The sequence below is a fragment of the Sorex araneus genome, chromosome 3 (genome assembly GCF_027595985.1).
Source record: "Sorex araneus isolate mSorAra2 chromosome 3, mSorAra2.pri, whole genome shotgun sequence".
Taxonomy (NCBI): Eukaryota; Metazoa; Chordata; class Mammalia; order Eulipotyphla; family Soricidae; genus Sorex; species Sorex araneus.
In genome coordinates, this window is record NC_073304.1 from 76,469,306 (window position 1) to 76,483,872 (window position 14,567).

At 45.2% G+C, this 14,567-nt stretch overlaps 2 protein-coding genes across 3 annotated transcripts; one reads left to right on the top strand and one right to left on the bottom strand.

The window, feature by feature from the left end:
• Positions 1-10,916: 10,916 nt before the first annotated feature.
• LOC129403470 (cystatin-B-like) lies at positions 10,917-11,210 on the bottom strand. Its single transcript, XM_055132097.1, has one exon. The coding sequence runs from the start codon at positions 11,208-11,210 to the stop codon at positions 10,917-10,919; it is 294 nt and encodes a 97-aa protein (XP_054988072.1).
• Positions 11,211-11,773: 563 nt separating this feature from the next.
• On the top strand, positions 11,774-13,452 carry RNASE1 (ribonuclease A family member 1, pancreatic). Of its 2 annotated transcripts, none has more exons than XM_004609708.2 (2): positions 11,774-11,978; positions 12,722-13,452. In XM_004609708.2, the coding sequence occupies exon 2, from the start codon at positions 12,747-12,749 to the stop codon at positions 13,215-13,217; it is 471 nt and encodes a 156-aa protein (XP_004609765.1). In that variant the 5' UTR covers positions 11,774-11,978; positions 12,722-12,746; the 3' UTR covers positions 13,218-13,452. The 2 variants fall into 2 exon arrangements, with proteins under 2 accessions (XP_004609765.1, XP_054986765.1); XM_055130790.1 differs by having other exon boundaries at positions 11,779-11,978; positions 12,718-13,452.
• The last annotated feature ends 1,115 nt before the right edge of the window (positions 13,453-14,567 follow it).

Genomic DNA, 14,567 nt, shown 5'->3' on the forward strand with positions numbered 1-14,567 from the left:
CGAGGACCCGCTGGGAATGGGAGATGTGCACTGAAAGTATACTATAGACCAAACATTATGGCCACTCAATGCCTCTATTGCAAACCACAACACCTAGGAGAGGGAACAAAAGGGAATGCCCTGCCATAGAGGTGGGGGAGGTGAGGGGGGTGGGAGGGATACTGGGATCATCAGTGGTAGAGAATGGGCAATGGTGGAGGGGTGGGTGCTCAAGCATTGTATGACTAAAACACAAGCACTAAAAGTTGTAAGTCTGTAAATAAATAAATAAATAAAATTATAAAAATTAATAAATGTGTGTAGGAGTATCTCCACACAAAATGACCATAGACCATATTTATGCTTTGTTTTGGTTCTTTTTTTTTTTTTTTTTTAATTTTATTGAATCACCATGTGGAGGGTTACATAGTTCTCAGGATTATGTCGGTTATACAATTCTCAAACACCCTTCCCTTCACCAGTGCCCATCTTCCATCACCAACCCCCCCAGTATACCTGCCGCCCCCTCCCACCTCCCCAGTCCCCACCCTTGTACTTGATAAGTTTCACTTCGTTTATGCCTTATCTCGATTACATTCCATGTTTCAACACACAACTCACTACCGTTGTTGGGGTTTCCCCCCAAAAAGAAAAGCAGTCCTATTGCCAAGGAGGCATTTGATAGTTCTCCACTACTAAGAATATAGAGATATTAAGTCCCGCTGTTTGTTACATAACTTTTCTTTTTCCCCCTTGCCCCGCGCCACGGAGTTCACGCCTGTTTAGTAATCGCCACGCTGCCTGACAAGAGAAAAAAAAAAACGAAAACAAAAAACGAAAAGGATGGTTATTTCCCGTCATCAGCAGACGTGGGGCTCTGGCTTAGTTGATAGACTAGTAGAGTGTCTGCAAGCAGTTTCTGGAACCGAAGGTCTTGCGCTGGTATCGGCTCCGGCTCGAGATTCCACCAGCGTCCCACTGTTCCATGTACATAATTTTTCCCCTTATATCCCATTCCCACGCCACCAGGTCTGTTTGCTTAATGGACATCACATTGTAGTTGACGACACGCCGCGTTTCTTCCCGAGAAAGAAGAAAATTTCTTCTCAGCTGGCGTGGGGATATAGCTTAGTTTAGTCTAGAGAGATGGCTACAGTTTTGATTGCCTTCAATATTTCAGCAACAGACTTACTATTCTTGTTAGGATCTCCCACAAAAGTCCGACCCATTAAAAGCGAAGCATTACATATTGCTGATGCTAAGATGACATTAGGCCGCGCGGTTTTGGGTTTCTGTATAAAGTCCAGGGAAAGTACAACCAGAAATAACATCACTACAAACTTTTACCCTTTTATGGTGCTCATAAGATGGAGAAGTCCTGCGCTGTGCTCAGGAGGGAGGAGTTGAGAGAGAGAGACAGGTTAAAAGAATTGGGGGATGCCCGGTTCCCACTGTTTCAGCACACCGTGGGGTCTCTGGTCCCATGCCGGAATTAGTTCAGTGGGCTGCCTGGAGTCCAAGGGCGCTCCCTTGGGCTCTTCCATCATGCTCGCTCCGCAGCCGGATCCAAAGGGCTTTTGTTTTGGTTCTTTGGCCTTCTCAGGCAGTGTTCAGAAAACTCAGGGGCGATTCCCACCAACACTCAGCAGATCAGACTAGACAATTCAACGCTCAGGTCTGGCAGTATTGTGGGTCACTAGGACCACACCTGGCAGTGCTCAGCAGCCTTTAGAGCTACACCCCACAGTGCTTAAGAGCCAAGCGGTGTCAGCATACAGTAGGACGGAAAGTTGAAGACAAAAAAGAAGTTCTACCATTTTAGATAAGCTTATACTCCTGATGAAATATGAAGAAGTATAAATTGTGGAAAACGTTAGTGCTAGAATCTGGATCAGAATTGAAGCACTTTCATATGTGTATAAAGTGCATAGGCAAAGTAACAATGAAGGATGATGCGTATATAACCAACATACATATACTTATACATGTGTGAATACACACATATAAATGAGAGCAGGAGGGAGGGAAGAAAAGAAGAAAATGTGAAACTACCAAATACTTGAAGCAGTAAGAGGTAAGAAATTTCCAGTTCAGTCAGCTAATTTCTACTCCTTACTGTGATCGTTTATTCCTCAGCCACTCCACTGCTGCCAGTTTTTTTTTTCTTTTCTTTTCTTTCTTTTTGGTTGTGGGGGGGTGGGGTGGAGTAAGGGGCAGGGTTTTGGCCACACCTGGCTGTGCTCAGAGTTTCCTCCTGGTCCCGTGCTTAGAGATCACTCCTGGCAGGGCTCTGGGTACCATGTGTGAACCAGGGTTGAACCAGAGTTTGAACCAGGGTTGGCCATATGCAAGGCAAGTACCTCAGCCCCTGTACTTTCTCTCCTGCCTTGCCCCAGGAATTAGGAGTTAACTCTCCTTTATTACTTTCATTTGGAAAAATTTGCCACTACCTAAGATTTTCAAATTGGTGGTTAGGCATGAGAAGGAAAGTAGATTTCAGTGAACTCCACATAAATATATGAAGTTGAAATGGCACTCTTTTGTGTTGCAATAGGAAACCACTGTACACAAAAAGCTTTGCGAGGAGTAAATTTGGGATTGCGAAAATAGCTGATAAGTCTAGAGTGTATGCTTTGCATGGAAGAAGCCCCATTTTGATTTCTTGCTCCACATGATCCCCTGAGCACTGCAGGGTGCCGCCTCTGAGCACTGAGATAAGAGTCTCCAAGTACCACTGTCTATGGTTCAAAGACCTAGAAGTACAGAGGGGTCAGGAATATAGCTCAGCAGTCAGGTATGTGACAGGCATGCACTAGGGCTGGAATTCAAATTCTGGCACCACTTATAACAAAGCAACTTTGAATCAGTTACTTAATGACTGGCTTTCTAATATTATACATCAATTTGCACTACAACAAAACAACAAAAGTCACAACAAAAATTAATGGAAACTACTGTAGCATTAGTATTCCATTATTTCTTTTTTCTCCAAAACTTATTTTGGGTTTTGTATATCTTTACTTCATCTACTTAGCTTTGACCACAGGATGAGTGGTCGCTGGAGATAAGAAAGTCACACGCTCATCTTCAACCACAGTGTGGGGGTGAAGTGTAGACAGGAAGGGGTCAAAATTGGCTAAAGTCACTCTAGAGGTTTCATTTTTCCAAATTTAGGCACATTCCTCTCATTCTCCAGAAAGGAGAAAGCTCCTAGCTGGGGACAACTGGACACTTTTTCTTCCACCCCAATTAAGTGCTATTGAAAGACATGTAATTCCAGCCAAAACTGCTGCTAGATTTCTGGGAAGAGAAAAAGACTTTCCCTCCCTCTCCAAATGTTTCCATGACCAGGCTCTTCTCTCTGACATTGACGAAGAGACAAAATAAAAATGGTCAAACAACCCCAGATAGATTATATTCCCCCCACATGACCATTTTATTAGAAGAAAGAAGGAAAAGAGGAAGAAACAACATACACAGAGAGAGGAGGAAGGAATGCATGGAAGCGAGCTCCAAGCAGGGGAAATCCAGCGAGAAGCTGTTATACCTCTATTTATATCTTTGTAACCAGGGAGGTGAGAGGATATACTTTTGATCATTTTTTATTAAAATTATAAGAAATTAACTTAGAGAAATGTTAGGGGAGAGAAAGACACATAGAGAGAGATGCATGTTAAAAAGAGAATATGGGGATGGGAGTAGAGATATAATACAGCCAGTAAAGTGCTTGCATTGACCTGGAACCCCATATGGACTCCTGAGTACTGCAGAAGTGATCTCTGAACACAGAGTAGGAGTAAGCCCTGTGTAGTGCAAGATTTGGCAGAGAGAGAGAGGAGAGAGAGAGGAGAGAGAGAGAGAGAGAGAGAGAGAGAGAGAGAGAGAGAGAGAGAGAGAGAGAGAGAGAGAGAGAGAGAGAAAGAACAGGCTTTTCCAGAGGAGGTGAAAAAAACCTCTTAATTTTGTTGTTAACCAGAGGCAAGGAAGATGTTTAGGATGGCTATCATTGTGATCATTTGTCAAGTCTGGTCCTTTGACATTCCATTCACAGGACAATTTCTGTTTTCCCTAACTATATCCTGTGTATGTTCCTTTGTTCCTTGCCACTTCCTATACCATTAGGAAATCTCCAACAGCTGTCAGAAAGCTGGGGATGGGGAATGGAGGGTGAATTTACTGGCTACTTCCTACTGAGAATTTGTCATCGAGTGGAATGACAAGTGATGTTCCATCTATAGTGTTATGGCCAGTGGTCATCTGTAGAAATTGGATGGAATGTCCATTTCAGGCTGCATTTTGACCATCTAAAACTGAAAAAATTCTAAATAAGAAGAAACAAGTTTTACTAAGATCTAAAACTTGAGGTCCTTGTTGAATAGTGAAAATTGAATTATAATGGGGATAGGATATGGGAGGACACAAAGCCATATTTGAGGCCCTCATCCCTGAAGTAGTCCTTGTAGTCTATATGGTTCTTTGGTTAGTGGGCACAAATCTAGTAATAAGTCAAGTTGTCCATTTGAATCATGTGACTTAGAATGAGGGCAGGGGATGATAATATTTCTTCAAATGGCCTAGAAGAGTGAAGGATATAAGGAAAAGATAAAACAAAAATTGTGGTTGCGTTTTGGTTTTTGGCTCAGGATCACACCTAGCTGTTCTAGGTGTGAATAGCTCTTCTCTCTACACTCAGGGATCAGTCCTGGTGGTGCTCAGGGGACTATATGGGGTACCAGGGATAGAACCTGCTGTACTATCACTTAGGTCTCTGTTGTTGCATTTTAGAAGAGGGATTTTTTAAGGGCCAGAGTGATAGTACTGTGGGTCAGATACTTGCCTCGTATGCAGTCAATGCAGGTTTGATCCCTGGCACCCCATATGGTTACCCAAACCCTGGCAGGATTGATACCTCGGCACAGAGTAGGAGTAAGCCCTGAGCATGGCTGGGTGTGGCCCACACCTCCCCCGCAAAATAAAACAGAACAAAATAGATGGGGGATGGAGTACAGCAGGTAAGATGCTTGCCTTGCACGCAGAGGTCTGAGATTGATCCCTGGAAACCCATATAATTCCTGCCCGAGTACCACCAGCAGTTCTTCCTGAGTGTAAAACCAAAAGTAGGCCCTGAGTATCACTGGGGTAGGAGGAGGAGGAAGAGGAGGGGGAGGAGGAGGAGGAGGAGGAGGAGGAGGAGGAGGAGGAGGAGGAGGAGGAGGAGGAGGAGAAAGAGGAGAAGGAGAAAGAGAAGGAGGAGAGGAAGAGGAAGAAAAAGAAGAAGAAGAAGAAGAAGAAGAAGAAGAAGAAGAAGAAGAAGAAGAAGAAGAAGAAGAAGAAGAAGAAGAAGAAGAAGAAGAAGAAGAAGAAGAAGAAGAAGAAGAAGAAGAAGAAGAAGAAGAAGAAGAAGAAGAAGAAGAAGAAGAAGAAGAAGAAGAAGAAGAAGAAGGAGGAGGAGGAGGAGGAGGATGTGGAGGAGGAGGAGGAGGAGGAGGAAAAGGATGAGAAGATGATAATGATGACAAAGATGAAGAAGACAAAGACAGTTTATATAGCAAGAATTGATGCTTAGTCTATTCAGCCCTATGATAAAAACCTTGAGTTCCCTACAATTAAGTGTTCACTGTAGGAGAAAAGAGCCAGACAACACGTAAGTAAAAAATTAAGTGTTCACTTAAAGCACTGTGATTGTATCCTCAACAATCTGGAATATCTGTTGAAGACTTATTTTCTTAAATATCTGTAAATAAATACACTAGATGACTTTTATAAGTTGCAAAAAGAAAAGGCTATAGAATGCTCACAACTAAAGATCTTACAGCAAAATTGGCAAGTAAGTACATTTATCAAATTGAGATATAAGTGTCTGGAGCAATGGTACAGGGCAAAGGGCACTTTCCTTGCACACAACTGGCCAGGGTTCAATCCCCAGCATCTCTGAGCACCACCAGAAGTGACTCCTGAGTGCAAAGCCAGGATTAAGCCCTGAGTTAGCCCGGGTGTGGCTCCAAAAATTAAAAAGCAAAGCAAAAAACCCTAACTGTGGAATAAAGGAGCTGGAGAAATAGCATGGAAATCAAGCCTCTTGCCTTGTACACAGCTGATCTCTGGTACTGCATACAAGTACCTCCAGGATGATTCCTGAGCACAGACCCAGAAGTAATTCCTGAGCACTGCTGAGTGTGGCACAATTTGCACCCCCATCAATTTGTGGCATAAAATGTGATGAAATACCCAGAATAAACCAGAACATGTAAGAGTCCAAGATTTTCTAGTAGCACTGTAGCACTGATGTCCCGTTGTTCATCAATTTGCTCGAGCGGGCACCCGTAACTTCTCCATTGTGAGACTTGTTACTGTTTTTGGCATATCAAATACACCACGGGTAGCTTTCCAGGCTCTGCCGTGCGGGCGGGATACTCATGGTAGCTTGCTGGGCTCTCCAAGAGGGATGGAGGAATCAAACCCGGGTCGGCCACGTGCAAGGCAAAAGCCCTACTCGCTGTGCTATCGCTCCAGTCCCTAAAGCAGAATAGAGTTAGGAATTGGAACCTAGAGCAATAGCAAAGCCTACGGGCATTTGCCTTGCAGGCTACCAAACTGGATTCATCTCTGGGTGATCCCTGAGCTCAGCAGAGCCAGGAGTATGCCCTAAGCACCACTAGGTGTGGCCTGAAAACAAACAAAAACCAAACAAACAGGAATACAAGTTATATCTGGCCCAGTCCACCTCTTTTTTCTCCCCACCACTCTTATCATAATAGTCAGAGGCCTAACTTATCAAAATACCTCAGTATCTCAGTGGAAAAATGTTTCCCCTGAGCCAGTTACCCTGGGGATAAATTTGTGGGACCAGATGGAGTGTGTTCCATCAGGGAAGGCAAAAATCTAGTTGAAGAAAGGCAAGAACTAGGGCTCCCCATTTTATTCTTCAAGAATCAGGGAGTTAGAGCAGAGCACCCTCCTACTTGGCCGCCTCCTACTCAGAGATTCCCAGGGTCACTGGAGTTAAAGCAGCCCTGCTCCTTCTGGGTGAGAGTGTCAAGGCAGCTCCATTGGGTGAGGCCCTGACGTGCCAGGGGAATCCAAATGTCTGTGACGACGACCCTGATTGTCTTTCTCGCTCTGCTTTTCCCCCTGCCTAGAATCAGGCAGTGTCCTCCCTTGGAAGGCTCAAGGCTCATGGTGTGGAACAACCATCCAGCTAAGATAACATGATAACAGAAAGCAAATGCCACCTTTTTGCAGAATGCCCGAGGAGATGTAGACTGGCCAGCTCTGGAGGCAAAGGACTCCTGAAGGACTCCAGTTATCCTGGTCCCATGCCTGCAGGGAACTTGTCCTAAGAAGGGAGAGAAGAGGGGTCTGGCCAGGGAGGCAAGTAGTCAATAATGATTCCGTTAGGTCCAAAATGGGATGGCAAAGGCAGGTCAGAGAAATCATGAAAAAGGCCATAATCAGTTGGTGAAGGACCCCGACGAGGAATCTGAGTTTTCCCACTAAATTTAACAGGGAGAAGAACTAGGAGTTGAGAGCTAGTCTCAGAGTATCCCTGCAAATTTTATTCCAAGTCTCAACCACCAGAGAGGACAAACAAAAGTAGTACTGGTGACAGCTTGGAGACCAAAGCACCCCTATCCTCCTCCCATCTGCTTCCTGCATCTGCCTGGTCCTGACCTTCCCCAGGGCAGGGTAGCGTTTCTGTCCCTGAACAACAGAGGAATGAAAATGGAGAGGGAGAAGAGCTAAGGTGACAGTCAAACTGGAAAACAAAATCTCTGAGTGACACTCCTTCATGTCAAAGGCAGGGAATTCTTCCAGAGTTGACACTGCAAAGCCTATTATCTGACTCAATACTGTAATACAATGCCGCTCTGCTGGCATGTACCTGGCTGTCAGTTTTTGTGGAGAAAGCCCCCATTCTGATACAAGGATTGCCACGGTTAAGTAAGGGAGCAGGATACAATACTGTAGGAGAAAAGAGCCAGACAACAAGAGGGAGTCAGGGCTCTGAGTGCACCACGAGGAGTCAAACTTAAGGGCAGGAGTGCAACGGGGAATGGGCAAAGTGAATGTTAGTGATCTTGTTCCTTGTGGGTGAATTTTGACTTGCTTCTGGAAAGTGAAGCTAGAGCTAATTGTGGCACGTTCCAGGTTATCTTTTCTTTTCTAGCATCCAGCACTTTACGGCTTTGAACCTAACCTATTTTAATGGCCTGACTTGTGCCTTCAAACTTGTGACTAGAAATTAGAGTAAAATTTAGGGCGGAAGAATGTGGGGGGAGAGAAATATATATATATATATATATATATATATATATAGAGAGAGAGAGAGAGAGAGAGAGAGAGAGAGAGAGAGAGAGAGAGCGCCCATTCTGTTGCTACATTCCCAAGAGGTCTTGAGAAATGCTCAGGAAATGCCCCAAATACTCAAATACTCAAGGGACAGCCTCTTACTTCCAGAGATTTAGAAAACCACATGATGAAACAGAGTAGACACAGGCACCAGAGCTGTTACAGAGACTAAGATGAGTTAGAAAAACAGAAGATCAGATACTCAGAGACTGGAGTGAGAATAGCTTCATCTTCTCAAGGGAGAGGAAGGCGAAATGAAAGGCCCTTTCCAGGCCAAGGAGGAAGAGGCAGAGACTGGGCCTGACCCTCTGACCTCCCCAGTGGAGTCTCCTAACTGACACTTGCCAAACAGATGGCCTCATGTTCAGGCTCTTGTCTCTAGTCACCAAAGACTGGAAGCAAGAGATGAAATGAAAATGGTCCGATGCAACCAGATTTTATTTATTTACTGTTTTATTATTATTTTTTTAGTTTTTTATTAGTGAATCACCATGAGATACAGTTATAGACTTACAAACTTTTGTGCTTGTGTTTCAGTCATACAATGCTCGAGTACCCATCCCTCCACCAGTGCCCATTCTCTACCACCAGTGATCCCACTATCCCTCCCACCCCTCCCACCCCATCCACCCCACCCCACCCTGCCTCTATGGCAGGGCATTCCCTTTTGTTCTCTCTCTCCTTTTGGGTGTGTGGTTTGCAATAGAAGTATTAAGTGGCACTCATATTTGATCTATAGTCTACTTTCAGCACGTATCTCCCATCCCAAGCAGGTCCTTCAAACAACCTTTACTTTGTGTTCCCTTCTCTATCTGAGCTGCCTTTTCCCCCAGCATGTGAGGCTGGCTTCCAAGCTGTGGAGCAAACTTCCTGTTACTTATCTCTACTATTCTTGGGTATTAGTTTCCCATTCTGTTACTTTATACTCCACAGATGAGTGCAATCTTTCTATGTCTGTCTCTCTCTTTCTGACTCATTTCACTTAGCATGATACTTTACATGTTGATCCACTTACATGCAAAGTTCATGACTTCATCTCTCCTAACAGCTGCATAGTATTCCATTGGGTAGATGTACCAGTGTTTCTCTAACCAGTCATCTGTTCTCAGGTACTCGGGTTTTTTCCAGACTATTGTAAACAGAGCTGCGATGAACATAAGAGTGCAAATGTCATTTCAATTATGCTTTTTTTGCCTCTCTGGGATATATTCCCAGAAGTGCTATTGCTGGGTCAAATGGGAGCTCAATTTCTAATTTTTTGAGAAGCGTCCATACTGTTTTCCAAAAGGGCTGAATCAGTCCACATTCCCACCAGCAGTGAAGGAGAGTCCATTTCTCCCTACATCCACACCAACAATGGTTGCTTTTATTCTTTGATGTAAGCCCATCTCTGTGGTGTGAGGTGGTATCTTATAGTTGTTTTGATCTACATCTCCCTGATGATTAGTGATAAAGAGCATTTTTTCATGTGCCTTTTGGCCATTTGGATTTCTTCTTTGAGAAAGTTTCTGTTCATTTCATCTCCCCATTTTCTGATGGGGTTGAATGTTTTCTTCTTGTAGAGTTCAACCAGTGCCTTATATATCCTTGATATCAACCCCTTATCAGAGCAACCAGATTTTTTTAATTTGCAGAAATTTTAAAAATAGGTATTTTCCTAAAACAGATGACTGGTTAAAGAAACTTTGGTACATCTATACAATGGAATACTATGCAGCTGTTAGGAGAGATGAAGTCATGAAATGTGCTTATAAGTGGATAAACATGGAGAGTATCATGCTAAGTGAAATGAGTTAGAAAGAGAGGGACAGACAAAGAGGGACTGCACTCATTTGTGGAGTGTAGGGTAGCATCACATGAGGTTGACACCCAAGGACAGTACATACAAGGGCCAGGGGGATTGCCCCATAGCTGGAAGACTGCTTCGTGAGTGGAGGGGAGAAGGCAGATGGAATAGAGAAGGGATCACTAAGAAAATGATGTCTGGAGGAACCAGCTGGGATGGGAGATGCATGCTGAAAGTAGATAATGGACCAAACATGATGACCTCTCAGTGTCTGTGTTGCAAGTGATAATGCCCAAAAGTAGAGAGAGAGTATGGGGAATATTGTCTGCATGGAGGCAGGAGGAGGGTGGGAAAGGGGGGGTATACCCTGGATATTGGTGGTGGGGAATGTGCACTGGTGGAGGGATGGGTGTTTGATCATTATGATATTGTAACCCAAACATGAAAGCTTGTAACTATCTCACAGTGATTCAATAAAATTTAAAAAATTTTTAAAAAAGTTACATCAGGGCTGGAGCGATAGCATAGTGGGTAGGGCCTTTGCCTTGCACACGGCCGACCTGGGTTAGAATCCCAGCATCCCATATGGTCCCCTGAGCACCGCCAGGAGTAATTCCTGAGTGTAGAACCAGGAGTAACCCCCGTGCATCGCCGGGTGTGACCCAAAAAGAAAAAAAAAGTTACATAAAAAAATAAATAAAAATAGGCATTTTGAGGGAACACAGCATCAGAGTGACTGGCAGTGGGTCACATGGGGGCGGGGTGAGGGGGCGGGGGTCTGATTCTGCTGTGGATACACCTCCTAGAAGTAGGTCAACTCCTTGTGCCGGGCTTTGCTCATCTGGGAATTGGCCAGGACCAAGGGCTTGTTCTCCTGTGGGAGGCTCTGGAACACGTGGAGATGTGCGAACTCGTCCTCGTCCACCCGAACCTTGATGAAGTAGCTCCTTCCAGCCACCACTTGGGACTTGTACTCCACGGCCTTAAAGGTGCTGAATTTCCGGTTCTCCTTCTCCTCCAGCTGGGCCCTGACCTGGTCGGCGATGGCCTGGGTGGCGGGGCTGGTAGGCTGCGTGGTGGTGAGCCCCCCGCCCATATCATGGTGGTGGCGGGCGCGGGCGGGTGCGGTCTGTCCGCAACCAGATTTTATTGGAAAATGAAAGCACCTGTGGCTTGGGAGAGGATCCTAAAAGCGGCAAGTCCAATGAGGAGTGGTTCCCCTTCTTTTTCTGCATTTGTATTGTGCTCAGATATATTTTTACCTTGTTTAGCCTGAGGAATGCAGGATGTCAAAACCTAGGCAAGCAGGATGTATACGATGGCTATCATTTGGGCCCTTTATCAGATTTGGCACTGAGACATTCTATTCATCTCACTCTCAAAGTAATTCCTTTTCTCAGAATTTTACCTTGCTTATATCCTTTTGTTCTTTGCTATGTCTGATATCACATAGACCCAGTGTTCTTTGCCATTTGTTAATCTCCAAGAGCTATTTGCTAACCATGGCTTCCAAAGATTAACTAGAACTTGCTTAGGGGCAGGGCATAAGGGCTGTCTGAATTTCTCTGCAACTTCTGGTGAAGAGAGAAGAGGAGCGGAGAGATGAGATTCTAGTGCTAAGAAAAGCTTCTGTTGGCAAAGACTCGCTCTCCTCAGCAGCTCTGAAAAAGGGTGGCCTGGGCCATTCCCCACCCCTTCCTCTCAAAGGCTTTGTTTTCCTCTGAAGAGAAACCTCTGAAGCTCCTCCCATCCTTCTCTACTTGAAAAGCAAGCCCCTAGTTGTTAGTGTAAGGTCTAAACCTCTAGGATCCAGTTATTGCAAGACTGATCTCTCATTCTCCCTGGGACCACGTTCAAGCACCAGGTAAGCATTCTATGAGGTGGTCTCTGGAGATGCTTCTGCCCGAGGGATGGAGAAGAGGAAGCCAGAGTGAGATAGCATGGAGAAAATTTGGACCTTGCAAATATCAGCTGGAAATAAGATGGGGTCTCAGTGTAGCATTTAGGCTGCAGAGGGAACAGAACCCATAGGGCTGGAGAGGGAGCAGCCCTCATGTTGCTCCCCAGGGATGTAGTATCTCCTCTTTGGAATACAATGGCATTGGTTTGTGTTGCTCGTGCCTGGCACTGGCTGGCTTTCTATTGTGTTATGAGACAATAGAACTCTGTCAGCCTTGACCCTGCATTCATGGAGGTATCTTAGGATTATAATTAAGATTATGATTTATTTAAAAGGATTCTCTGTGGATTTTCAGACTACTGGATGGAAATGTACTTTATTTTTTGAATATATTTTATATGAAGAACCAAATAATAAAACCCCTCTGCTATTCAAAGACATGAATGGCAGGATTTTCATGCATTGCTGAAGTCAAAACCTAGAGGGAAGTTCGGACTACTTCTAGCAAGTGGGAACCAAAGCTCCTGAGTGTATGTGGGAGTCTGATCGCTTATAAATTCTTACAGGCGGAGGGTATCTGCCTGACTGAGTTGCAGAGAGACTGTGACCAGAGTTGCAGAGAGAATATGACCAGGGAGACCCCAGGTGGGAGCAGGGGTTCTCATCCTTGGGGGCTGCTTTTCCTCCTTTCTCTCTTTCCCAGGCAGGTTCCTATAGGTGACTGAGGTCACCATGGCTCTGAAGAAGTCCCTCATCTTTTTCCCTCTACTCGTCCTGATGCTGCTGCTTCTGGGGTGGGTTCAGCCTTCCCTGGGCAAGGAATCTCGGTCCAAGAAGTTCCAGAGGCAGCATGTGGACACCGACAGTTCCCCTAGCAGCAACTCCAACTACTGCGATGTGATGATGAAGCGCAGGAAAATGACACAGGGACGGTGCAAGCCTGTGAACACCTTTGTTCATGAGCCCCTGCCAACAATCCAGGATATCTGCCAGGAGCAAACTATCCCCTGCAAGAATGAGCAGCCCCACTGCCACAAGAGCCGTGACATCATGGACCTCACAGACTGTCGCCTGAAGAGAAGCTCCAGAGATGGCAACTGTGCTTACCAAACCACCCGGAGACAGGGACACATCATTGTGGCCTGTGAGGGGAGCCCATCCTTGCCTGTCCACTTTGATGGTTGGGAGAAGGATGAAATCTAAAGTCAGAGCAAGAGATGTCCCTCCACCTCATCACCTTGGCTTCTCCTCTCCCCTCTGCTTCTTCCCCTCTATCTTCTTTGCAGGGGAATAACTCAAGTTAGTGCTCTGATCAACCCAAAATGCTTCCCTGGCCTGATGTTTGCCCTATATAGTTTGGGGCTGAGGAGTGGGTTGTGAGGCGGGCTCCATGTTAACCATTCATTGCTTCTTTCAATAAAGCGCAATTGCAACTCCACTTGCCTTCCTGCAGCTGTCCCTATCAGGGGCTGCATGTGTGATTACTTCCCTGCATTGGGTCAGAGCAGTAAGTCTGGTTTGTTTCAGTGAGCTGCAGATGGAATAATTTTTATTATTATTCACTTCTAACTCATCAAGTTAATGACCGGATATTTGTTTCCTGTGGATTTCTTAATTCTTGTTTGCTTTTGTTCTGTTTTGTTCTCCCAAGTAGTGCTCAGGAGACCTAGGGACCCTCCCGGAGATTCTCCTAGGGACAAGACATAATCCTGGGTCTCCAGAGCTGAACAAGGGACCAGATAGTGCCAGGGATAGAAGTCTTGGCTGCGTGGCAAGGCTTGTGCCTTAACCCCAGTACTATCTCTCAAGGCCCTCCTGCATATTTCTTAATGCAAAGATAGAAGTTTTTTAAGTATGACTTAAAAGGGTTAGATAAAAGGAAGCTCTGGTTTGTGTCACTGTCATGGGAAACTGTCATGTGGGATGAACTGATAGAGAAGTTCAAACACAAAAATCTCGGCAGAGGGAAGATAGCATGACCTCAGTGGGGGGAGGGGAGAAGGAGTCAATAAAATTATGGCTCAGATTTTCTGAGATCCCCCCACTTCCTTTCCTTGTCATTACTGTTATAACTAGGGACCACACACCTGGCACATGAGGCTCTCACATTTAGTTGTGTTGTGTCTCAGGCAGGGGTGGAGAGTCACATACACAGACAGACTGTGGTGCGTGTGCACATTCTGGTTGTGGTTCTCACCAGGGGTCACTGCGGTGTTCACACACAGGCCTGTCAGGCACACATCTCTCGAGTCACAGTGCTCCCTGGAGCTTGCACCCTGTGGTCCCTCAGGCCCCTGTGGCTGTGCTGCAGCCAGAAGCCACTTGCAGCATCAGGAATAACAGACAGTTTTGCAGCCAGGAGACCCTGCTCACACACCCAGTCTCATGCTTGTAAGGACAGGTGCTTATGTCACTGAGCCCTTGGTGCTGATTTTGTTTTTGTTTTTGAACGAGCTATTATTAAATAGGAAGACTGCTCTTACTTAGAAAGTTGCACCTGATACCTTGGAGTCAAAAGGGACCTTAGAGATCATCAGACTGAGGAAGAACAAG

What these genes read in the sequence shown, in the direction of transcription:
- LOC129403470 (XM_055132097.1), bottom strand. Translation starts at nt 11,210, where the DNA reads ATGGGCGGGGGGCTCACCACCACGCAGCCTACCAGCCCCGCCACCCAG.
- RNASE1 (XM_004609708.2), top strand. Translation starts at nt 12,747, where the DNA reads ATGGCTCTGAAGAAGTCCCTCATCTTTTTCCCTCTACTCGTCCTGATG.